The sequence below is a fragment of the Mustelus asterias genome, chromosome 10 (genome assembly GCF_964213995.1).
Source record: "Mustelus asterias chromosome 10, sMusAst1.hap1.1, whole genome shotgun sequence".
Taxonomy (NCBI): domain Eukaryota; kingdom Metazoa; phylum Chordata; class Chondrichthyes; order Carcharhiniformes; family Triakidae; genus Mustelus; species Mustelus asterias.
The window spans coordinates 3,580,047-3,606,640 of record NC_135810.1 but is presented as its reverse complement, the minus strand read 5'-3'; the positions used below and the strand labels follow the sequence as shown (position 1 = coordinate 3,606,640).

Here is a 26,594-nt window from a genome sequence, read left to right as displayed (position 1 = left end):
AAAGTCTTGTGAAACAGATGTACCTTTAAGCTGAGTTATCTTCCGAGATAGACAAAATGCACCAAGGTTTCGACAACTATTCTGACTCCTTCAAAAGGGTAGTAATTTGGAAGACCAGTAGGAAAAGCTTTATGTTTTCAATTAAAAGTTTATTTCTTAGTCACAAGTAGGCTTACATTCACACTGCAGTGAAGTTACTGTGAAAATCCCCTAGTTGCCATACTCCAGCGCCTGTTCGGGTACACTGAGGGAGAATTCAGCACGGCCAATCCGCCTAACCAGCACGTCTTTCAGACTGTGGGAGGAAATCGGAGCACCCGGAGGAAACCCACGCAGACACGGGGAGAACATGCAAACTCCACACTGACAGTGACCCAAGTCGGGAATCGAACCCGGCTCCCTGGCGCTGTGAGGCAGTAGTGCTAACCACTGTGCCACCGTGTGAATTAATTCCGCGCTTGGCTGAATAAGGAAGTGTGGTGGGATTGTAAATGCAACATATAATATACCCTGAGTGAAAGTGGTACAATACATGTCTGCCTTGAGGGGAAAGGACAGAAGGAGTAATGTTTGGTCTTATTTCCTGCTCTTACAGGATGCTGATGACGCTGTCAGAATTGCCAAGGAAATTGGTAAGGTATTAAATTTAACCACTAGGCTGCTGATTTAATTATCAGTTAATGCATGTGTAATAGTATATGTGTGTGTAATCTGCCTATTAAATCTGGTGTTAGAGTTTTTAGATTTAACCTTGGAGGATAAATAGGAGAGGGTTGATGGAGCTGAATAGTGACAGACTTGTTTAGTTATTTTATTTTTGGAGGAAGTACGGTGAAATCTTTATAATCTGGCATGCCCGGGGAATGGGTGCTGATCAACCGCAAGTGCGAGTTAATGGAGAGTTCCAAATACCATTGGAATACAGTGCAATACATGTAGCATGGTCCAATAAAGTTTAAAAGTTTATTTATTAGTGTCATAAGTAGGCTTGCGTTAACACTGCAATGAAGTTACTGTGAAAATCCCCTCGTTGCCACACTCCGGCACCTGTTTGGGTACACTGAGGGAGAATTTAGCATGGCCAATGCACCTAACCAGCACGTCTTTTGGACTGTGGGAGGAAACTGGAGCACCTGGAGGAAACATAAGAACATAAGAAATAGGAGCAGGAGTAGGCCATCTAGCCCCTCGAGCCTGCCCCGCCATTCAATAAGATCATGGCTGATCTGAAGTGGATCAGTTCCACTTACCCACCTGATCCCCATAACCCTTAATTCCCTTACCGATCAGGAATCCATCTATCCGTGATTTAAACCCACGCAGACACGGGGAGAATGTGCAAACTCCGCACAGACAGTGACCCAAGCCGGGAATTGAATCCGGGTCCCTGGCACTGTGAGGCAGCAGTACTAACCACTGTGTCACCATGCCACCCATGCGAGGACTTGGGAAATGAACTGTATTCTTTTTACTTCCCATTTTCAACAGTGCATTAAAACATAAAGAATAAAATAATACAGCATAGAGGGACAGGTTCCTGACAACTTTGTAATTCATTCTGGTTGACAAAGTGATGATCCATATTAGAAGGACATCGGACATTGCGGTTAGTAGAGAATTTCAGTTGGCAGAAAGCAGAATAACACAAAGTTTACTGTATTTAAATGAAGGTGTTAAAAAAAAATTTCATTATTTGTTTATATTCCCTCGACATGTTTTTGTTACTGTTTCATTCATTTAGGTTCCCCCCTCCATTCCCTTTGTCTCCCCCTGAGATGCATTATCTTCAGTCTGCCAGAGTGCAGGCAATCTCAGTTCCTGATGATCCGCCTTGCAACTGGCCATGAGGAGAACTGAAAAGAAGTATCCAGGGATGACCTGTTGGTTTCCTTAGCACCCCGCCTCTCTGTGACAAAGTGTCTCCAGTCTTTGCCTGGTGACTTGACCATGATTGGGAACTCACCATTGGGATTGGCTCAAGTGCATACCTGCACCGACTGATTTGTAGTATCGCATTTTGATGCACCAGTATAATCAAATAATATGTTTCTATTTAAATGTGCTACTCTACCTGTACAATTCTGTTTGTCTGCCATAAGACTGACAACGCTGAAGTATCATCAACTGGATTAATTTTTACTGCAATGTTATTTACAGTGCAGAAGCAAAACATTTGACCCCAGTGTTCTAGCGTAGAAGCCTCCTCCCACCCTACATCATCTCACACTATCAACCTATTCTTCTGTTTATTTATCCCTCATATATTCCATTCTCCCTCATGTACTTTTCTGGTTTTCTCTTAAATGCACATATTTACAAAGTACAAAGATGTAAAAGTATTTCTTTCCAAGTCGATAATAAACATAACACAAAAGATCTGATCTTTGGCTTGATACCTGCTCTTTTTTTATTACTATCTTCTTTGGGTTGGGGGAGAGGCATAGGTGAAGTGGAGGGCAAGTTATCCAAACTAATGATGTTATAAGCATAATAGACCTAGCGAATCAGGAATGGGATTGGAAATGTCACTTCAGATTCGATAACTGGGATCAATGTATCAAGATTGTGGCAAAAACAAGAGTAAGGTTCCTGGTGGGAGTAATACTTGAACGTAAATTTCACTAAACCAGTTGTTGTCTCCAGCGTTATTGGACATATGGTCAGCTGTCATGCTCACATGACCAAATGATCAAAGTCAGTACTTCTGTTTAATTGTCCCCTGCTGCTAGGCTACCCCGTCATGATCAAGGCCTCAGCGGGAGGTGGTGGGAAAGGCATGAGAATAGCCTGGGATGATGATGAGACCAGGTGAGGCCATGCTCAAAAACTAACCTTACAAAAAGCGCAATTTACAAAAAAGGTTCTATCTTGCCATTGCGGCTTTGATATTGGAGATGTATTAAGAATGAAATGGGATGAAATGAAACACCTCTTCACGTCGCGTTTGGCTGAGGTTTGAGGGGAAGTGTTGGAGTGTTGGCCAAGGCAGACGCTTAACATAAACAGAGCACCACAGGCAGGTTGGTTTTGTTTATTTTGTTTGAGAGGTTGCTGTTAAAGCAAACAGCTTTGTATGTTTGTGAAACTCACTGGAATGTCATTCACTCCTCTCAGCCACTGTTTACCGAGACCCACTTTCAGCCAAATGTTCCATTTGCCATACCTGCCTCTCCCTCATCTCCAAATCAGTGTGAAAAATAGGAGGAGCCAACACCCCAGGTGCAACGAGTAGGAACTTGAGCCCCAAACACCACCCAACCTCATTTGTACCTGTTTTTAAATCTTATGTGGCTATCAAATTGAAACTAGACTTAATTAAATTCATCATAAAGTAGTTTTAATTTTTTTAATGAATACTTTCATTAATTCAATATCATTAAATGGAAAACATGATACAAAGGTACACTTATGTTGCATTAAATAAGATTTTGGTCTCACTACGTGCTGTTTGCCAAATGTGTCACTGCTACTCAAAAGCAGCTCTTAGTGTTGGACTCCATATTTTTCTAGAAAGGTACCGATCTCTGAGTGTCTTCTCTGTTTAAGCTACGGCTCAGTAAAAGCGCTCTCGCCTCAGTCAAAAGATTGTGGGTTGAAGTTTCACTTGGAGACTTGAGCACAGAATCAATGCTGACACTCCCAGTGCAGTACTGAGGGAATTATGCACTCTCCAAAGAACCATCTTTCAGATATGACACCACAGTGGCACAGTGGTTAGCACTGCTGCCTTACAGTGCCAGGGACCCAGGTTCAATTCCGGCCTCGGATCACTGCCTGTAAGGAGTCTGCATATCCTCCCTGTGTCTGCATGGGTTTCCTCCGGGTACTCCGGTTTCCTCCCACAGACCAAAGGTGTGCGGGTTAGGTTGATTGGCCATGCTAAATTACTCTTAGTGTCAGGGGGATTAGCAGGGTAAATATGTGGGGTTATGGGGATAGGGCTTGTGTGAGATTGTGGTTGGTGCAGACTTAGTGGGCCAAATGGCCGCCTTCTGCACTGTAAGTATTGTATGATTCTATGAAATTGAGGCCCCGTCTACCATCCCACCTTCCTAACAGCGCTGTGAGTATATCTAATCCCATGGACTGCCATAGTTGAAGAAGGCCGCTCACCACCAGCTTCTGCTTCTGAAGGGCAATTAGGGATGCGCTATAAATGCTGGCCTAGCCAGCGATGCCCACACAACATGAATGAATAAAGAAAAACAACCTAGTTCTACCCAGTGTCTTGATCAATATCACTACTCATTTAACACATTGCTGTTTTGTGGGAGCTTGCAGTGCACAAATTTGCTGCCTTGTTCCCTCAGTTACAACAGTGACTATTCTTCAGGAAGTACAGCATTGACTGTAAAGTGCTTTGGGATGTCCTGAGGTTGTGAAAGGGGCTGTAAAAATGCAAATTGTTATTTCTCTAAATGCAGTTTAACCAATTGCTGGGAAGAAGTTTTGCCTGTGGTGTTTGTAACAAATATGTGCATTCAATTTTGTCGTGGCCATCAGATATTAACAATAGTTTCAAAAAGTTCTTTTGAAATTACCCTTAATCTGTCCTCTGGTTACTGCCCTCCTGCAAATGGAAATGTTTTTTTTCCCTTGTTCATTCTTATTAAAACCCTCTATTAAATCTCCCTTTAACCTCCTCTACTCTACAGGGAACAATTGCAGCTTCTCCAGTCTCTCCCATAACTGAAGCCTCTCATTCCTGGTATCATTCTGGTAAATCGCTGCACCCTTTCCAAGGCTTCCTTGATATCATTCACAAGGTGTAATGCCCAGAATTGGACAGGGTACTCCTTCTGAAGCCCAGCCAATGTTTTACAAAGATTTAGCACAACTTGCTTTTGTACTCATTGCCTGTATTTTAAAAGCCCAAGCCTCATTAGCTTGTCCTGGCAGCATAAAGATATTGAAAGCAAGTTAGTTGTTGGCAATTGACATGCCTTTGGACAAAATACTGGGTAGATACTTCTCAATATGTTCTCTTTATTTTGCTCAAAGTCATGCATTTTGAGTGTCAACAATTAGCTACATAACTGAAACAAAAAATTATACTATTTTTAAAAAGTTCTCTCCTGTTCTGACATTGCTGACTTTTGCTGGGGAAAGATTTCACTAGCTGCTGGCAATGTTTATTACTCATGTGTGATCTCACACATTGAGTAGGCTACTTTAACACTGGGTAAATTGATGTTATACAGCCCTAATGCAAGTCATGTTTTGCATACTTGTCACGCGATGAAATGTTAGGAACTATTCTCTTGAATTGCCTTTATATTTAGCTAATGCGCTGGGGTATATTTCACCACCACTAGATCATGTCGAATGCTGTGTTTTAAAGCCCACACATTTTGGCTCCCTGTTGATTTCAGTGGACAATCTTCCAACACTGGCTCCTTGTATGTCTTCCGATTTCAAATCCCTCCACGACTGTGCAATCTCCCTTTGAGATCTCTGCTCCTCCAATTTTGACATCCTGTGCATCCCTGATTTTAAATCGCTCCACCAATGGCGGCCTCACTTTCAGCTGCCAAGGACCCTAAGCCTCCTTCCAAAACTCCTTTGTTTTTTAAAATTCTGTCATGGGATGTTGGCGTTGCTGGCAAGGCAAGCATTTATTGCCTATCCCTAATTGTGTTCTTGAACTAAGTGGCTTGCTAGGCCATTTCAGAGGATATTTAAGTTAAAAATCAACCACATTGCTGTGGATCTGGAGTCACATGTAGGCCACAGCAGGTAAGGCTGGCAAATTTCCTTCTCTAAAGGACATTAGGGAACCAGATGGGGTTTTATGACAATCGATGAGTGTTTCATGGCTACTATCACTGAGATTAGCTTTTAATTTCACCTTTCCCACAGTTCATTCCTCCTTTAAGACTCTCTTTAAAACCAGTCTATTTGACCAAGCTTTTGGTCACGTGTCCTCGTTTCCCCTTTTGTGGCAAGGTGTCAAATTCTGTTTGAAAATTGCTCCTACGGAGTGTGTTGGGATGCTTTACTATGTTAAAAGTGCTATTGAAATCTAAGCTGTTGTGTGAGCCTGATTTTCAACCTGAACTGTTTCGTTTCCCACCTCCAAAAGAACCACCTGCAATAACTCAAGAATATGTCTGCGTGTCTTTAGAATTTGTTCTATTATTTAATAAATTTAACTAAAATCTTTGAAAAGTTGACGCTGGAAGCGTTACAGTACAAATCTTAAACGGCTAAATCCTCTTGTTATTCATCAGTGCTGAGTGCCCCTCTATTGGAAGACATATGAGAAGACCACCACCACCTGCAAGTTCCCCTCCAAGCCACTCACCATCCTGACTTGGAAATATATCACCGTTCCTTCGCAGTCACTGGGTCAAAATACTGGAATTCCCTCCCTTACAGCATTGTGGGTCAACCCACAGCGTGTGGACTGCAGCGATTCAAGAAGGCAGCTCACCACCACCTCCTCAAGGGCAACTAGGGATGGGCAATAAATGCTGGCCAGCCAGCGACGCCCATGTCCCACGAATGAATTTTAAAAAACAAGCATGTGATTGGAATTTTGTTCAGCTTTGGTTCATTTTCTCACCACCTCGAGGTCGAAAAGCGAAGCATGTTGTGGGCCAGATTAACATGAAGAGTATTCCACTCGGGGAAGGCGAGTGGTTGTTGGCACCTCTAGAGATCACTGTGCAGTGCAAAATGGTATTGAACGTTAACATTCTATAAGCAGACAGGGTAAGACCAGCTGGTCTTTTAACATCAATGCCTTTTGGAGCCCTGGTTGTCTGTAGACACTTTCCAGGGGGTCTGTGAATGAATGTGAAAGTGGGAGGTGGGAGCAGAGTGTGGCTGACACATTCTGAAACAGGGAGTGGACTGCTTGCCTCACCTTGGAGGGAAACACACATGGAGTAGCACATAAGTAAAACCTGTTTTCTTGAAAGCATTATTAAAACACTCTTAACAAGCAGCGTTCACTTAAGTATAATTTTCATTTAGATGGAGGGGGGGTCTGTGATTACCAGTCCATTTGAAAAGGAATCCTTCAACCAATGAAGTTTGAGATCCACTGATTTACAGATCAGCCATCATCTCATTGAATGATGAAACAGGCTTGGAGGGCCTTTTCCTGTTCTGATGTTCCAATTGTCCATCAAGCTGACACCCCTCCCCCCCAAACAACTGTCACAACTCATCACGACTTCCTCACCAATGCGGAAACGCTTGAAGGGAGCAAAGCAAAAATCCGGAGCCGATGAGGGAACGAATACTGTGGAACATTCTTCTATGACCTCTTTGGATGATTGAACCCAGATCAGGCGATCACATGAATCAAGAAATTTGGCTTGTTCTTAGCGTAATGCACACGTATGGAACAGTTTTGTAACTTCACAGATGCCATTTAATTTGATGAGAGAAAACATGGTTCCTGAGCGCCTCCCATTTTTCAAAGATATAAAATTTTTTGTTAAACCTTATCTGTAACTATCCATGAAATGGTTCAACGGTCTCAGTGCAGAGAATTGGTGGACATTAATGCCGTAACTAATCTCTCATTGCAAAGTAGAGCAGCAACCGACAACCTTACTGGAGTTCATTTCAAGAGGAATAGAATACATAATTGTCATATTTCCTTCTTTTTGTTGCATTTACTTTTCTTTACAGTTTGCCCAATGCTTTTGCAGGCTGGATCCCTTATATGTTTTGAAACCTTTCTGGCCATCTTTGATGCAACAGTTCACATTCCTACTTAACCTCTGATTCATTTTAATCTGTTTTGATTTGGCCGGAATAAATGTTGATTGTAGCCTTAGCAACCACCCTTCAATGCTTCCTAAGATTGATTTCCCAACTATTCTTGTGCTTGAATTTGTTTTTTTCTTAATTTCCTTCAAGTCTACGATTCTGAAAGCACAATGTTTTTGTCACTGCCCTTTTTGCAAACCCTGATGCCTCAAGCAATAGCTCCAATATTTCAGTTGTACACTGATAAACACAGCACTCGGTATTGCTGCCACCCTTGCAGCTTTTTGACGAGTAGATTATGAATGCAGCACCCCTGAAAGCATGCACCCTGCTTTAAGAAGGAAGAACAAAATAGCACTTATAGAGGCCCTTTCGTAATCTTGGGATGTCCTAAAGTACTTCACAGTCAGTGAATTATTTGCTAAAATGTAATCGCCTTTGCTTCCTAGGCAGATGGAGCAGTCAATTTGCAAATTAAATCTTTCACAGTCACCTGAAATAGCAGATGAGAGTCTTTGTTTAAATTGTCTTATTGTCTGAAGGACAGCATTTCTCATCAAATACAGCACTCCTTTAGCCTTGCATCGCTTCTCGACCTTTTGGCTAAGATCAAGTGTAGTATGGACAGGCTGCACTTGGTTGAGGTAATTAGGCTACATTTAAGCTTCATTTGAAGCAATTTTTAAAAGCGGCATCTCGGCCTTTTGGCTAAGATGCAAATGAGATCAAGCCTTGGAGGAGGAGGACTACTCCAATCAGCTTGGCTCATGTAGATCGGGCCCAAGACAGGAGTGGAGGCCCTGTCTTTTCAGCTTGGATCGGAAATGTCTCAACTTGTTGAGACTCTGAACTGGACTTGATTTGATTGAATTGGAATAAAAATACAAAAGAAAACTCCTTTAGCCTTGCACTGGTTTTACACGGCCACTTTCTGGAGTGAGACCTGACCACAGCCTGTTCCCTATTTCTATCTCCGTAACACCATCCTACTGCCTCATCTCATCTGCTGCTGAAACCCTCATCCTGCCTTTCTTCCCTCCAGACTTGACTATTTCAATGCTGACCTCCCACATTTTCCCTCTTCCCTACACTTGTGATGATGCAAAACTGCTGCCTATATACTTGCGTGCACTAATTCCCATTCACCCATCGCCCCTATGCTCACTGACCAACACTCCGGACCACAGGCCATGCCTTGATTTTAGAATTCTCATCCTTGTTCTCAAATTTCTCCAGTGCCTTGGCCCCTCCCTACCTTTATCACCTCCTCCAGGTTCACAAATGTCAGAGATGTCTGCACTCTTTTAATTCTGACCTTTGAGGATCCCAGATTTTAGCCGCTTCACCATTGGTGGCTGTTCCACAGCTGCCTGGGCCCTAAGCTCTGGAATTCCCTCACTAACCCTCTCCTCCTCTCTTTTCCTTTTAAGTTGCTCCTTATAAACTTACCACTTTGACCAAGCTGCAAAAATATTTCCTTGTGAGTTTCCGTGTCAAATGTTCCTTCTTGATGCATCTGTCAAGTGCTTTAGGACATGCCTAACCCTAATGTTTACAGAGCTTTATAAATACAAACTTGTGTTGCCTGATTAAAAAGCTGCCAGGCTAATCTTTGACCAGTTGCGACCTCACATGCCATCAAAGTGGTTAGCACAGTGGGCGGCACGCTGGCACAGTGGTTAGCACTGCTGCCTCACAGCACCAGGGACCTGGGTTTGATTCCCGGTTTAGATCGCTGTCTGTGTGGAGTTTGCACGTTCATCCGTGTCTGTGTGAGTTTTCTCCGGGTGCTCCAGTTTCCTCCCACAGTCTGAAAGATGTGCTGCATTGGCCATGCTAAATCCTCCCTCAGTGTACCCGAACAGGCATCGGAGTGTGGCGACTAGGGTATTTTCACAGTGCTAATGTAAGCCTACTTGTGACTAATAAATAAACTTTAACTTTAGTGCCTGCTGCCTCACAGCGCCAAGGACCCAGGTTCGATTCCTGGCTTGGGCCACTGTCTGTTTTGGAGTTTGCATGTTCTCCCCGTGTCTCTGTGGGTTTCCTCTGGGTGCTCCAGTTTCCTCCCACACTCCAAAGATGTGCGGGTTAGGTGGATTGGCCTGCTAAATTGCCCCTTGTGTGAGTGGGGACTAGCAGAGTAAATATGTGGTGTTACCTGGATAGGGACTGGGTGGCATTGTGGTCAGTGCAGACGCGATGGGCTGAATGGCCTCCTCTGCACTGTAGGGATCCTATGAGCAGAGCATTTTGTGATCAACAAAGTACTTTTTCAGTGTAGCCACTATGGTAACGTAGGAAACACAGCAGCCAATTTGTACGCAACAAACAGCAATGAGGTACGACCATAAGATATAGGAGCAGAATTAGGCGATTTGGCCCATCGATTCTGCTCCGCCATTCAATCATGGCTGACATGTTTCTGAACCCCATTCTCCCGCCTTTGATCCCCTTACTAATCAAGAACCTATCTATCTCTATCTTAAAAACAGATAATGACAGGGTATAAAGTTTAAAAGTTTATTTATTAGCCACAACTAATTAGCACTGCAATGAAGTTACTGTCGGCACACTCCGGCGCCTGTTCGGGTACACTGAGGGAGAATTTAGCATGGCCAATGCACCTAAACAGCACGTCTTTCAGACAATGGGAGGAAACCGGAGCACCAGGAGGCGATCAGTGACTAGTGGTGTGCCTCAGGGATCAGTGTTGGGAACGCAATTGTTTACGATTTACATAGATGATTTGGAGTTGGGGACCAAGAGTAGTGTGTCAAAATTCGCAGATGACACTAAGGTGGGTGGAAGAGCAAAGTGTGCAGAGGACGCTGAAAGTCTGCAAAGGGATATAGATAATCTAAGTGAGTGGGTGAGGGTCTGGCAGATGCAGTACAATGTTGGTAAATGTGAGGTCATCCATTTTGGTAGGAATAACAGCAAAATGGACTATTATTTAAATGGAAAGAAATTGCAGCATGCTGCTGTGCAGAGGGAGCTGTGTGTCCTTGTGCAGGAATCTCAAGGAGTTGGTTTGCAGGTGCAGCAGGTAATTAAGAAGGCAAATGGAATGTTGTCCTTCATTGCCAGAGGGATAGAGTTTAAAAACAGCGAGATTATGTTGCAGCTGTATAAGGTGCTGGTGAGGCCACACTTGGAGTACTGTGTACAGTTTTGGTCCCCTTACTTGAGAAAGGATATACTGGCACTGGAGGGGGTGCAGAGGAGATTCACTAGGTTGGTTCCGGAGTTGAGAGGGTTGGCTTATGAGGAGAACCTGAGTAGACTGGGGCTATGCTCATTGGAATTCAGAAGAATGAGGGGAGATCTTATAGAAACATATAAGATTATGAAGGGAATAGATAAGATAGAAGTTGTTTCCACTGGCGGGTGAAACTAGAACCAGGGGGTATAGCCTCAAAATAAAGGGAAGCAGATTTAAGACTGAGTTGAGGAGGAATTTCTTCACCCAAAGGGTTGTGAATCTGTGGAATTCCCAGCCCAGTGAAGCAGTTGAAGCTACCTCATTGAATATTTTTAAGGCAAGGATAGATAAATTTTTGAACAGTAAAGGAATTAAGGGTTATGGTGAGCGGGTGGGTAAGTGGAGCTGAGTCCACAAAAAGATCAGCCATGATCTTATTGAATGGCAGAGCAGGCTCGAGGGGCCAGATGGCCTACTGCTGCTCCTAGTTCTTATGTTCTTTTGTTCTTAAACCCATGCAGACACGGGGAGAACGTGCAAACATCACACAGACAGTGACCCAAGCCAGGAATCGAACTCGGGTCCCTGGCGCTGTGAGGCAGCAGTGCTAATCACTGTGCCGCCTCACTGTTTTAGTGATGTTGGTTGAGGGATAAATATTGTCCAAGACACTAACACAACTCCCATCCTGCTCTTCTAAATAGTGTAAGAAGTTTAACAACACCAGGTTAAAGTCCAACAGGTTTATTTGGTAGCAAAAGCCACACAAGCTTTCGAGGCTCTGAGCCCCTTCTGGCCTGAAGAAGGGGCTCAGAGCCTCGAAAGCTTGTGTGGCTTTTGCTACCAAATAAACCTGTTGGACTTTAACCTGGTGTTGTTAAACTTCTTACTGTGTTTACCCCAGTCCAACGCCGGCATCTCCACATCATGACTTCTAAATAGTGGCCATGAGATCTTTCATGTGCCCCTGAGAGGGGTCAAGGTTTTGATTTAATGTCCCATCCGAAAGACAGTAACTCAACAGTGCAGCACCCCCTCAGCACTGCACTGCGAGCGACTTTGGGTTCACATTTCTGAATGGGACTCGAATTTTTGACATTCTGCCTCAGAGGCAAGCCCTGTTTGAGAGTGAGAGTAGTGAACCTGGCAGGGCTGGCATCGTATCCTGGAGGCAACCAATCAGAATGACCAAAGTTAAGTGCTCCTTTTCCAAATGGAATCTTTAGGGAAGATTGAAATGAATTTTCGTTCGGCCGTGGGTGCATGAGGAGCAAAAGGAGATGAACCCAGAGCTTCCAGAGAAACTGATTTTGAGGTGTTCTATTGAAAGCAGTCAGGTTCCCAACACACTCCATTCTGAGTTTTTATGTTTACATTGCTTGAATTCAAATTTTGTTAGTGTTTGAAATATACAGAGTTTCGTCAAGTATTTTAAAATTTAAATATCAAAAAATTTAAATATCGAAAATAGTCAATCTTGCATTCAGGTTTAAGAGAGAGGAGGACAGTGAACATCTGATTACTGCACGCACTGAAGAGAACTCTGTTGCAATTGTATTAATGAAATACCTCACCTATCTGCAATGTCTGGTATAAGCAATTGAAATATAATGGTATTGTTAAAAAGACCGTGCTCTTAAATGTCTGTCTCTTTCCACTCCCTTAGGGAAGGGTTTAGATTTTCTTCTCAAGAAGCAGCTTCAAGCTTCGGTGACGACCGGCTTTTGATCGAGAAGTTTATTGATAATCCTCGCCACATCGAAATCCAGGTTAATGAATTCAGGATTCTTTAATTGAAAGACTCTTGTCAAGAAGGACTTGTAATTAAAACTGAGGTTTATGCAGAGAACTAGATGGTTCAATCATTGCCTTTGCGCCAGGGGAATAGGCCTCAAATGTAACCAATAACAGACCAGAAACAAGTCTCTGGCATCGGAGTTCTTGGGTGGAATGATTCTGTGAGTTAAATGCAGTTACTGATATTTACCGCAACACCAAAACTGCACAAACCCAGTCTGCTGCTAAATTGGCATTTTCATTTAGGCCGAGGAAAGTCAAAATGGTTACACGCACAAAAACGGTGGGAGGGATGGACCCGTGAGATGCAGTTCCAGCTCTTAAAGTGGCGCTGAGACACATTGGAACAGAATGTGGGGAGCTTTCCTCTAACTAGCTGCGCCATGCCTCGCTTGCGAGCATTGAGTTACTGAGATTGGCTGCTTGAAATGGAAAAATTTGATTCGCTAGCATTCGAAATTAGTGGAAAGCATCCTCCACAATCAAATGTGTGACTTCTCCGTGGTCACCTATTTGACTAAAATAAATTGAATTCAGAGCATCATCACTCTCAGCAAATATTGTTTCTTGGGAGTGTCTTGGGAATGGTAGAATTAAGACTTCAATTTTTAAAACTTGGAAATTATATTGTTTCTGTTGCGGAGAATAGAGCCATTCAGCCCAACTGGTCCATGCCAGTGTTTGCGTTCCACATGAGTCTCCTCCTACTCCTCGTCATCTCACCCTTTCAACGTATCCTTCCGCTCCTGTTTCCCTGATGTATTTATCTAGCTTCCTCTTCAATGTACCTTTTCTAATCACCTCCACCACTTCCTATGGAAGCGAGTTCCACATTCTCACCATTCCAGAAAGCTCGATTAGTTTTATTAGTGACTATCTTATATATATGGCCTCTAGTTTTGCTGTTCCTCTTGATTAGAAACACCTTGTCCATGAATACCCTATCCAATCTCCTTCATAATCTTGAAGACCTTTACCAGCTCATCTCTCAGTTTTCACTGGAAAATGGTCAATTTCATAATGTCAGTATATCCCTCATGCTAAAGAGCACAGACACTCTGTTGATGGTTTGGTGATTTAATTCAGGGAGTACATGATCCATAAAGAAGATTTGACACCAACCAGGACAACCTGTTTGATTGGCACCACATCCAACACCTTAAATATTCAATTTCTCCACCAGCGCCCAGTAGCAGCCGAATGTACCATTTACAAGATGCACTGTAGCAACTCTATGGCTCCTTCAATAGCACCTTTCAAACCCATGATCTCTGTTAAGTAGAAGGGCAAGGGCAGCTGATGAATGGGAAAACCTGCAAGTTCCCTTCCAAGTCACTCACCATACTGACTTGGAAATATAATCGCTGTTCCTTCATAATTTGGTCAAAATGCTGGAACACCCTCCCGAGCAGCACTGCAGATGTCCCTACACCACATGGACTGCAGTGGTTCAAGAAGACACCTTGTCAAGGACAATTAGGAATGGGCAGCAATTGCCCTCATTATGTGAAATAATTACAAAAAAAATAGACTGGGAAGATCCCAACTTTAATGCAGTCTTGGGTGAATTGATTAACTTTAGCCAAGATGTCAGTCAGACATTGCAGTTGGTTTCAACATCTCTGATTGGAATGGGGAAAATTGAAACGCATTTCATTCCTGTTCCTCACCCTGTAATCTCTGCTGGAGACGTGCATTTGTTAATGCTAAGGATGCTCAGCTGTAATGCTCCTGAAGTTAAACAGTCCACACTATGAAGCCACGCAAGATAAAGAGGCACCTGAGGACGTAAAGGACTCTTGTTACAGTGACCGTGTTATATCTGCATTTGTGGCGTTTGAAACTTTGAAGAAAGATCATATTCAGAAAGTGACAGATTTTGGGGATTGTTAACTGAGAACATGGTAAATAAAGTTTCCCTGGGAAAGAAAGACGACAAGCAACGAGTTATTAGGGACGACACAGCGGTTAGCACTGCTGCCTCACAGCGCCAGGGACCCAGGTTCAACTCCGGCCTCGGGTCACTGTCTGTATGGAGTTTGCACATTCTTCCCGTGTCTGCGTAGGTTTCCTCGGGTGCTCTGGTTTCCTCCCACAGTCCAAAGATGTGTGGGTTAGGTTGATTGGCCGTGCTAAATTGACCCTAGTGTCAGGGGGATTAACAGGGTAAATGTGTGGGGTTACAGGAATAGGGCCTGGGTGGGATTGTGGTCAGTGCAGACTCGATGGGCCAAATGGCCTCCTTCTGCACTGTAGGGATTCTGTGATTCTATGATTTGATGGCTAATGCTGTTTTGGTTTGATATGTTAAATGTGCTTTATCTGGGTGATTACATGTAAATAAATACCTTCCAATAGCAACATTTCTCCCCCCATAGATTTTAGGAGACAAACATGGCAATGCACTTTGGCTGAACGAGAGAGAATGCTCCATTCAGAGAAGGAACCAGAAGGTAGTTGAAGAAGCACCAAGGTAAGGCCTTTTAGCATAGCGTTCATTTAAAAAAATGATTTATTCTTTCGTGAGATGTGGGTGTCGCTGGCATGGCCAGTGTTTATAACCCATCCCTTATTGTCTTTTAGCTGAGTAGCTTAATCAGCCATTTCAGAGGGCAGTTAAGCCTCAACCGCATTGTTGTGGACTCGCATGTAGGCCAGACCTGATAAGGACGTCAGATTTCCTTCCTTAAAGGACATCAGTGAACCAGTGTTTTTTTACAACCTATGGATGATAGTTTCATGGTCACTTTACCAAAACTAGTTTAATGTTCCACATTTATTAATTAAATTTAAACTCCTTCAGTTGCTGTGGTGGGATTAGAACCCGTGTGTACTCAAGCCAATAGCCTGGACTTCTAGATTACTTTTCCAGTGACATTACCACTACACCACCATCTTCTCTATTACTGCCTTATTTATTAGCTTCTATTCTTGGTTAACATCATGAGTAAAAGAATTTCAAGTTGGCCAGTATTGGATGCTAGGAGGTGAAGAAAATCGTGGATGCTCAAGAGGCCAGATTTGGAAGAGAGAAGCAATCTTGGAGATTTACGGGTCTGGAGAAGGTAGGGACAGAGATAGGGAGGGGCAAAGGCACGGTAGGAGTGGAGTGAGGATTGCAAACCAGGATGAAAATTTTAAAATGGAAGTGTTGCTGGACTGGTGGCCAATGCAGGTCAGCGAACATAGGGGTGATGGGTGAACGAGACATGGTAAGCGTTAGGATAAGGGCAGCAGAGACCGACCAGGAAAACATTGGAATAGTCGAACCTAGAGTTGACAAAGGCACCAATAAGGTTTTCAGGAACAGATGAGCTGAGGCTGCGGCAGAGACGAGCATTATTACAGAGATTGAAATGGGTGGTCTGGGTGATGGAGAGAATATATGCTGGGATGTTAATCTCAGTGTCACATCGGTTGTGAACAGTATGGCTAAGCCTCGGAGAGTAATGAGGGCGAGGGATGGAGTCCATTGGTAGGGAACAAAGTTTATACCGAGGACTGAAGACAGTAGCTTTGGCCTCATATCCGACACAGGTTGTCAGGCAGGCAGAATGAAAAATCAGAGGCAGTCTGTCTTTAAAAGCTTCCTCAGGATCTTTTAAACACTTGTATTCTCAGTCCCATCGTGAAATGCTGTGGGGCTTTTACATTAAAGACACACTTGTAAATCTATGCTGTTTATTGTCAGTTGGAAAGATAGAAAAACTTGTATTTTTAGTGGCGTCCGTTGCAACCTCAGAACAATCCCAAAGCACATTACAGTCAATGAGTTACTTTTAGAACTGTTATAATGCTGGGATCTCAGCAGCCAATTTACACACAGCAAGCTCCCACAAACAGCAATGGAAATAAAGAAGGATGATTTAAGTGATGTGGGTTGGGGGATAAATATTAGCCAGAACTCCCTTGCTGTTCTTTGAGATTGTACCATCAGGTCTTTGAAGCCCATCAGAGAGGACGGATGGTTTATCATCTCATCTGAAAGGTGGCGGCGGCACCTCTGACTGTGCTGCACACCCTCGGCACTAGAAATGAGAGTGTCAACCTCGATTATATGGTCCCTGGAGTGGAACCTGAACCCACAGCCTTCAGAGCGACCATGTTATCTACTGAGCCATGGCTGGCACCTCAGTTGATGCGAAAAGGTGTTGGCTTTGTGCTGATAAATGTCTTTTTTTTTAAATTGTAGCACCTTTCTGGACCCAGAGACTCGGAGATCTATGGGAGAACAAGCTGTGGCATTGGCTAAAGCTGTCAACTATTCCTCTGCTGGCACAGTTGAATTCCTTGTGGATTCTAAGAAGAATTTCTATTTTTTAGAAATGAACACTCGGCTTCAGGTACAGCAAAGCTCCTTTATACTCCTCAGGAAAGTACGATGTGAACATTTTTCAAGCAGCAAGTGGTAACAACCTGCAACTCATTGCTAATGAGGGTGGTATAAGCGGAAGCAGTCAACGATTTCAAAATGCATTGAGGCAAAATACTGCGGATGCTGGAATCAGAAACAGAAACAGAAAATGCTGGAAAATCTCATCAGGTCTGACAGCATCTGTGAAGAGAGAATAGAGCCAACATTTGTTTAATGTTCATCCAGATTCGAAATGTTGGTTCTATTCTCTCTCCATGCTGGGTGGCATGGTAGCACAGTGGTTAGCACTGCTGTCTCACAGCGCCAAGGACCAGGGTTCGATTCCCAGCTTGGGCCACTGTGTGTGTGGAGTCTGCGCATTCTCCTTGTGTCTGTGTGGGTTTCCTCCAGGTGCTCCGGTTTCCTCCCACATTCCAAAGATGTGCAGGTTAGGTTGATTGGCCATGCTAATTTGCCCCTTAGTGTCAGGGGGACTAGCCAGGGTAAATGCATGGGGTTGTGGGGATAGGGCCTGGGTGGAATTGTGGTTGGTGCAGACTCGATGGACCGAATGGTCTCCTTCTGCACTGTAGGGGTTCTATTCTATGATCCTGTCAGACCTGCTGAGATTTTCCAGCATTTCCTGTTTTTGTTTCAAAGTGCGATTGGATGGGCACTTGAAGCAAGTACACTTGCAGGGGCACAGGGATAGGATGGGGGAATAGACTGACTGGATTGCTTCACGAAGAGTTGACGTAGACTCAATGGGCCAAATGGCCTCCTTCTGTGCTATGACTTTTTAAAAATAATAATCCCAACCAGGAACTTTGGTGAATCTTTCTTACCAGAGAGTAGTGCGATTGTTGAAATGAGTGCCACTAGGAGTTATTAATGTGAAGAGTATTGATGTATTTGAGGGTGAGATGAAGCAAGGTGGCAGAAGGCTTGTGTGGAGCGTAAAGACCAGATTGAATGGCCAGTCTCTGCCCTGTAATTTCTATGTAATTGCTGCTACGGTTACTGTATACACTTTGTCCCTTGCTTCAAAGTGACCTTGAGGAGGGTACAGTTAAGTACCACAGAGGGTCCCCAGTATGTAGCTAGCCACATTGCTTTGATAGTTTTCCCACTTGGCAGCCAAAATTTCCTTTCAGTTTTTAGAGTGTTGAATGCGTGCTGTTTTAAACTAAAATTTATGTTGGTGTCAGCAATAAAAAACAAGCCTTTTTGAAAATGGCTTTTCAAAGTAACAGTCTGCTTACCCCGACTAATGAGATGTGTTTTATGGATAACACAAAAATGTGTGCTTCGCTTTAAAAGAAAGCAAATGAACAACATTAATGTCGAAGTGTGAAGTTTTACCATCATTAATCTTTGTTCTTGACTTTGATAATAAACCTTACGTTAGAAGAAGACAGGAAGGTGTTTTGTCAGGGTTACTTTGTTGTGCGTTTGATATTAAAATGGTTTTCTTAATATTTTCCCTATCTCTCTTTAAGGATCTCTGAGTTGTTTCATGGGAGGGAACATAGTTCGAGGATGCAGAGCAGATTTACCAGAATATTACCAAGGATAAAGTACTTCACATATGTGGAGACACTGGAGAAGCTGGGTTTGTTCTCCTTAGAGCAGAGAAGGTTATGGGAAAGTTGAATGAGGATGTTCCAAATTATGAGTGTTCTGATAGAGCGAATAAGGAGAAAGTGGCTGCAATTTTACTGGGATGGGCGAGGCTCACAGAACGGCATTCTTCGTTGGCCTCGGGCGGGATCTTACGAGCCGCGGGCGAGGCGGTAAAATTCCGGTGACTGTTTCCACTGGCAAGAGGGTGAGTAATCAAAGAATACAGATTGAAAGTAATTACCAAAAGGGGAGATGAGATGTTTTGTTAACGCAGTGAGATGTGATCTAGAACACACTGGCTGAAAGGGCAGTGGAAGCAGATTCAGTGGTGGATTTAAAGGGAATTGGATATTTGGATTGGAATGGAAGTTGAAGTTTGCATGTTCTCCCCGTGTCTGCGTGGGTTTCCTCCGGCTGCTCCAGTTTCCACCCACACTCCAAAGATGTGCTGGTTAGGTTGATTGGCCGTGCTAAATTGCCCCTTAGTGTCAGGGTGATGAGCAGGGTAAATACGTGGGGTTATGGGGATGGGGCCTGGGTGGGATTGTGGTCAGTGCAGACTCGATGGGCCAAATGGGCTCCTTCTGCACTATATGATTCTATGAAATACTTGGAAAGGAGTAATTTGCACGGCTATGGGGAAAGCACAGGCGGGTGGGGCTAATTAGAAAGGGATTTTTCTTTCTCATTGAAATGCATTTATAAGCAAAATGTGCTGAGTTGTACTCAGGAGTTTAGATCATTTTTGCTTTTGCCTAGGAGTTGACGTTCAATGGTAAAAGTGTGAGTGTGTGTGCGTGCGTGCGCGCGTGTGTGCGTGCCTGTGTGTGTGCGCATGTGCACGTGCGTGCACGTGTGTGTGTGTGCATGCGTGAGCGTATGTGTGTGTGTGTGCGCGCCCGCGTGTGTGATGTTGAGAATTGTAGCCACCCACCCAATGTAGAGGATGGGTGCTTACTCATGACCCCCAAGAGAGCTGCCCACACACATCTGCAGTGTTGTTGTGCACGGAACGCAATAGTCACAGTTTCGGCTTTTGTATGCTGATTGAATCAGGATGTTTTAAAATTTTTATCATAATCTTACCACTCCTTTTGGCAATGGAATGGGAGGAAATGACTCGATTTAGGTTTTGTCCGTAACATTCTTTAATATTATTCCTAGTTTATCAAACCCACTTGTAAAGTTGAGACGTGGTGCTGTGCAAGGTTGTGAACAGGACTCGTATCAACATTTAGCAATTTTTAAATATTGCACAGATTGGGCCTGTATTCCCTTGAGTTTGGGAAATCAGGGAGTGATATAAATGAGCTGTTTAAGGTGATTAAAGGACTTAATGAGGTAGATCGGGAGAAACTGTTTCCTCTGGTGGTGCGGCTCCAGAACAAGGGGACAGGAGCTGAAAATTCGAGTCAGGCTGTTCAGGGTTGATGTCAGGAAGCACTTCTCACAATGGGTAGTAGAAATCAGAAACGCTGTCCGCCAAAAAATAATTTGGAGGTCAATCATAGAATCTCTAAGTGGAGAAGGAGGCCATTCGGCCCATCAAGCCTGCATCGACTCAGCATCTCACCCAGGTCCAAACCCTTGCCCCCCCCCGCTATCCCCATAATCCCAATGTATTTACCCCACTAATGCTCCTAGCCTACATATCTTGGGGCACTAAGGGGCAAGTTAGCATGGTCGATGCACCTATCCTTCACATCTTTGGAGTGTGGGAGGAAAACCAGAGCACCTGGAGGAAACCCACACAGACACGGGGAGAACGTGCAAACTCCACACAGACAGTCACCCAAGGCCAGAATCGAATCGCGGTCCCTGGCGCTGTGAAACAGCAGTGCTATGAATAAAGTTTAAAGTTTATTTATTAGTGTCACAGGTAGGCATACATTAATACTGCAATGAAGTTACTGTGAAAATCCCCTTGGTGTCTGTTTGGGTGCACTGAGGGAGAATTTAGCACGGCCAATGCACCTAACCAGCACGTCTTTCGGACTGTGGGAGGAAACGGGAGCACCCGGAGGAAACCAACGCAGACACGGGGAGAACATGCAGACGCTGCGCAGACAGTGACCCGAGCCGGGAATCGAATCTGGGTCCCTGCCGCTCTGCCGCACAAGTGTGATTAAATTCACTGTGGCATTATAATGATGTCACAGAGTAGAATAGTACAACTGAATTGAACCTGGGTCCCTGTGCCACCGTGCAATAGGCTTAAGGGATATGGAATCCAGATGGGTAAATAGAGCTGAGATGCACATCAGCCATGTTCTGATCGAATGACTGGCTTCCTGCTGTACCAATGCTGCTTCTTTATTCCGCTCCTATCTGTCGCACTGTGGGAACTACAGCATTTCCTTTGCTGGCTGTATTTACTGTGCTCACTATGATCAATTGTGAACTCCCATTCATGACCGCCTCTGTTAAGCATATACATGCTAACCCTCTGAAACATCCATCATCTGGAAACATGGATACTGTACTGTTCTTCCTATCTGCTTTCGCCATAAACCTCAGGGCCGTTCTGAATGATGAGTAGAAAGGAAAAGACAAGTTTTCTGCCCCAGTTCTGGATGTAGGAGAAATGTAGTATTCCCAGACTCAGAGAGAGAGAGAGATTAACTCTGAGCTGTCAATATCTGTTGCTCATTTCCGTATCAAATAGGTCTTCTTGTCTTCCCATGAACATTCATCAATCTCTCTGGTCACGTTTTTTTCAAAAGAACTGAATTACAAATTGTTGGAAGGGTTGAAAACTATAGGACACCAGCTTAAGATGCTTGGCAAATGAGCCAACAGTGACATGAGGAACAGCTTGTTTACACAGTGGGTGGTTAGGATCTGGAATGTGCTGCCTGAGAGTGTGGTGGAGGCAGATTCAATTGAGGCTTTCGAAAGAGAAAAAAATTGCAAGGCGAAGGGGTCTGACTTGCTCTTGCAGAGAGCCAGCATAGACATGGCGGGTTGAATGGCCTCCTGTGCTGCAGCCACCTTAGGAATCCCACGATTCTGTAACTTTATCTGGTGGCCCCCATGAATATCATGGCAGGACAATAAGCCTCTTTGCTGCCAATTATGCTGGCAAATCCTCCTCTTCGTTCACTGTGAACTTTTGTGAGGAATTGCAATAAAAACAGTTTAAAATTGTTGTCAATTGTTAGTTACTCCATTTGCCCTTGCTATTTTGTGTACATTCATAATTGGAGACAGCACAGTAGCACTGCTGCCTCACGGTGCCAGGGACCTGGGTTCGATTCCCAGCTTAGGTCACTGTCCGTATGGAGTTTGCACATTCTCCCCGTGTCTGCGTGGGTTTCCTCCGGGTGCTCCGGTTCCTCCCATGCTCCAAAGATGTGCGGGTTAGATGGATTGGCCGTGCTAAATTGCCCCTTAGTGTCAGGGGGAACTAGCTAGGGTAAATGCATGGGGTTATGGGGATAGGGCCTGCCTGGGATCGTGGTCAGTGCAGGCTCGATGGGCTCAGATGGCCTCCTTTTGCACTGTAGAATTCTATGATTCCATAGTTTTCATAAAGGGAAAGATTTTGGTAAGTGCTACAGTATGTGAAGGAAATACTTCAGAGACAACATCTATAATCTAGCCCAATTCTGTGTGGAGTGAAATATAACCTGTGGAGAGCCTTGACTTTATGCACTGCTAGATATTAATTATGCAATGGGAAACCTTGAGCCAACGTTCCAGGCTGGCACTCCAGTGCAATACTGAGGGAGTGCTGAACTGCTGGAGGGGCCATCTTTCTGATGAGATGATAAACCAAGGGCCCATCTGTCCTCTCGAGATATAAAATATTCCATTGCTATATTTGAAGAAATGCTAGGGAGGTCACTATGGTCACTATTTGGCTACTATTTACCCCTTCAGGAACGTCAGGAGAATCGCTAAGCTGGTCACTATCTCATTGCTGATTGTGGGACCTTGCTATGCACAGATTGGTTGCCACCTTTCCTCTATTACCAACAGTGGCTGCACTGCAAAAATACTAATCGGCAGTAAAGTGTTTTTAAAAATTAATGTCACAAGTAGGCTTACATTAACACTGCAATGAAGTTACTTGAAAATCCCCTAGTCACCACACTCTGGTGCCTGTTCGGATACACTGAGGGAGAATTTAGCATGGCCAATGCACCTAACCAACATGTCTTTTGGACTGTGGGAGAAAATCGGAGCACCTGGAGGAAACCCACGCAGACGTGGGGAGAACGTACAAACTCTGCACTGACAGTGACTCAAGCCAGGACTTGAAACTGGGCCCCTGGCGCTCTGAGACAGCAGTGCTAACCTCTGTGCCACCATGCTGTTCCAAGAACATTCTGAGGTTGATAAAGGCACTGTTGAATTGTGAGACTTTCTATCCATTTAATGTCACTGACTGGTTGAAGATGATGGAGGTGATCCCAAAACTCTTCTACCAAACTCATTGTGAATTGCCGCAGTGTCTCTCGTCCTGTTGAGTGTCTGGAACACTTTGGCTGCAAAGTGAGTCTTCGTCGGATCCTAACCAGAAGATGTTTTAATGTTTCAGGGGATCCAACGGCAGCCAACAACCCTAGGGAACGATTCTTCACTGTGCCCGCTCCCTCCCCCAGTGCGCGCACCCCACCCCACCCCCCCCCCCCCCCCCCCCCCATCCCTAAATTCAAGAAGCTGCAAAGAGGGCAGCACAATTGCTACCTTCTGTTCGAATGATTTGAGAAACCCTTCGTAAAAATCCCAAGCGACCTTTCCTTTAACGTGTTAGCTTGTGGTCAGAGAGCTCCTGCACGTTAACCTACCATGCTGGGCACCACAGATGAGCTTGATCCACCCTCTCATTCAAATGTTAAACACACACACTTTCAGCAGGGGTACTGGATTGCGATCAAGAGCTGAAACCTCGGCCGGTTTCTCTCCTTTGATATGCACGGCTCAGAAACCACAGTAGGCACCGTACCTGTGAGCTGAGCCGCTGCAAATTGGTTCTGAAGACTTTGCGTAGCAGTGTGATAGCCAGAGAGAGGTTTTTTTTTGGCAAGCTCTGTCTTACAGCTCCATTTCTGGCCCCGATTGCTTTTCCTTCCAAAACATTCTTCATTTGACCAGTCAACTGGGGGAAGGTGATCAGTCCAGCTTGTTCTCAATGTTCTATAAATACAGAAATCCACCGAGAGGCTTGTGCAATGTTTTTGCTCCAAAATGAAAATATACACTGGGACAGTTCAGCTGTTTATTGCTGAAACATAGAAAAAAAGGGTTTGTGTTTTCCTGTATTTAACATACGCAGAATTCAGGCGGCAGAGAAGACGGCTTTGTCCTGATCAAAGTATTGATTGCTCAATGAGAGTGCCTCTTGACTTGTATCTAAACTGCTCTTTAAAGAATAAGATGCTTACTCCATAGTCCCATTGGCCAAATTTACACTGTACAAACTGTTTGCTCTTTTAAGTAATGACTTTTATTAGAAAAATGTCAAAGTGTCAGTTAATTATGAAAAAGATTTTGGTGGAATAAAAGCCTTACTGAGTTAATTGTACCATCTGTTCCGTACGTAGTGAGCTGGTCTCTGCTGAAATCACGCGATAAACAAGTGTCTGGTAACATTTTGCTAGACATTGGAGTTTACCTGGGTGTCAGCACATTCACTTATACCCAGAAAACCCACATTGAATTTTATTTGCAGAGTGTTATTGACAAGAAGCCACCTGATTTACATGGTTTCAAATGCCAAGATTAAATGCCCACCCCCCCCGTGCCCCCCCCATCTTCTATCCACCCTGACTGAGGTTAGAGACCTAGACTGGCCAATGCATGTATTCAGACTGGGTATTCCCTTAACAGCATCATGAGAAGCTGTTAGCAGCAGTTTGCTGATAGCACAGCGACTGCATTGGTTCAGTCCAGCTATTGTGCATGCTAAGCACTACACAGCTTCGTCTGAAGGGGGGAAAAAAACCTGAAGGATCCATCTGCTCGTTTCTGCTGCACTGGGTTGATGTAAGATTACATTAATCTGGTTGCTTGTCAGGGCAGGTTAGGGAAAGTAGGCAAATGGGTGAGATTTAGCATAAACTGTTTGTCAGGAAATCACAAAACACTTCAGAGTGTACAGTGTTAAGTAACAGAGCAGACTTCGAATCAGATGCGAATAAAGGTTTCTCAAAACTGTGCAGGATTACATAACTGTGATTTCTTCTGTATGCATCTGTGGGTGAGGTTGTGTGAGAGTTTGTGTTTCTTGGTTTTTTCATATGTGTGTGTGTGCACATGTTTGTTTAAGTGTTTGTATATGTGCCCATGTAAGGATCCGATTATGTGTATATATCTATGTGTGAGGGTGTGTACATATTTCTGGATATGGTGTGTCAATATCTGTGTATATGCATGTCGTGTATGCTGTATGCGTATGTGTGTGTGTATGTGTCTATGTTTGAAAGTGTATGTGTTTGTGAGTATGTATATGTCTAGATCTGTGAATGGTGTGAGGGTGTGTGAGAGTCTGTGTGCAATGCCTGCCTATGTTTTGTATTCTGTGATGTGTGCATAGTGTATGCGGAGTGCGATGTGTTTGTGAATTATGTGGTGTAGATTGTGTGTGTGTAAATGTGTGAATTATGTGTGTGTGTGTGTGGTTGCAGTGTGTGTGTGAGAGCATGGAGTTTGTGCAGGAGCATGGAGTGTGCGTGTTTGTGAAAGTGTGTCAGGTGTGAGAGTGGTGCTTGTGTGAGAGAGAGAGTGAGTGTGGAGTCTGTGTGTGAATGTGTGTGAGAGAGTGCGGTGTGTGTGTGTGTGTGTGTGTGTGGACTGTTTGTATCTGTGGGTGTGTGAGAGAGTGTGTATGCATCCTGTGTGTGGAGTGTATGTGTGTCTGTGTGTGTGAGAGAGAGAGAGTGTGGTGTGTGTGTGTGTGGACTGTTTGTATCTGTGGGTGTGTGAGAGAGTGTGTATGCATCCTGTGTGTGGAGTGTATGTGTGTCTGTGTGTGTGTGAGAGAGAGAGAGTGTGGTCTGTGTTTTGTGTGTATGGTGTGTGTGTGTCTGGGTGTGGGAGAGCGTGTATGTGTTTTCTGTGTGTGTGGCAGGGAGATGTGTGTCTCTGTTCTGTGTGTGTTCTATGCTGTGTGTGACGTGGTGTGGATGTGTGTGTGCTTGTGAGGATGTTTGTGTGTCTGTGTTTTTAATTTTCTGTTTTTATTTACTGTTAATGAACTGAGAAGCAAAGACTGGAGTAACAGTCTTGTCCTTGGCAAGCGAGCTGGAGCATTTTCCAGCTTTGTGTAGATTCTCATCTTTCGTTGTTTTCCCTTAATGACTGGCAATTTGTGACCTTGCAGGTTGAACATCCTGTCACCGAATGTATTACTGGCCTGGACCTGGTCCAAGAAATGATCCGCGTTGCCAAGGGTTACCCACTTGGCCACAAGCAAGCTGATATTCCCATCAATGGCTGGGCAATTGAATGCAGGGTGTATGCAGAGGTAAATTTTAGCTCATATCACAGTTCATAACAGACACCACCTCATGGAGAATTTGGAGCTTGGCTAGAATTGCTTGGCCATTAAATTGGAATATAAAATTAATAAGCACAACTCTTGATGTCGCACGTGCTAAATGTTGCACGTTGAACAAAAGCTACCCCTCCCCCAGCTTCCCCAAACTTTAGTTCTTCTCCCTCCATAGAGTGATCCTTGTTTAATTGCCTATGACATCCTGAAGGCTTTGTGCGGCTGCTTGCTCTGTAGTCTTTAAAGGCACACCAATAATTTTGTAACTTGTTATGCTAATCAGGAAACCGATGCGAATCCTCTGAATGGGGAGAGGTGTTTATTGGTCATTTACTTGGTGATAAAGCGCAAGGTGATAAAGGGTCCAAGTGTAATTTAATGTCTTAAGTAAT

General features: G+C 44.1%; 1 protein-coding gene across 2 annotated transcripts in view; it reads left to right on the top strand.

The window, feature by feature from the left end:
* pcca (propionyl-CoA carboxylase subunit alpha) overlaps positions 1-26,594 on the top strand; it is a 374,693-nt gene that overhangs the window by 120,685 nt on the left and 227,414 nt on the right. For both annotated transcript variants that reach the window (XM_078221544.1, XM_078221545.1), the window contains exons 8-13: positions 596-632; positions 2,730-2,808; positions 12,597-12,699; positions 15,106-15,200; positions 16,920-17,070; positions 26,032-26,175. In XM_078221544.1, coding sequence (XP_078077670.1) covers positions 596-632; positions 2,730-2,808; positions 12,597-12,699; positions 15,106-15,200; positions 16,920-17,070; positions 26,032-26,175 — 609 coding nt within the window. The remainder of the gene's footprint in view (positions 1-595; positions 633-2,729; positions 2,809-12,596; positions 12,700-15,105; positions 15,201-16,919; positions 17,071-26,031; positions 26,176-26,594) is intronic.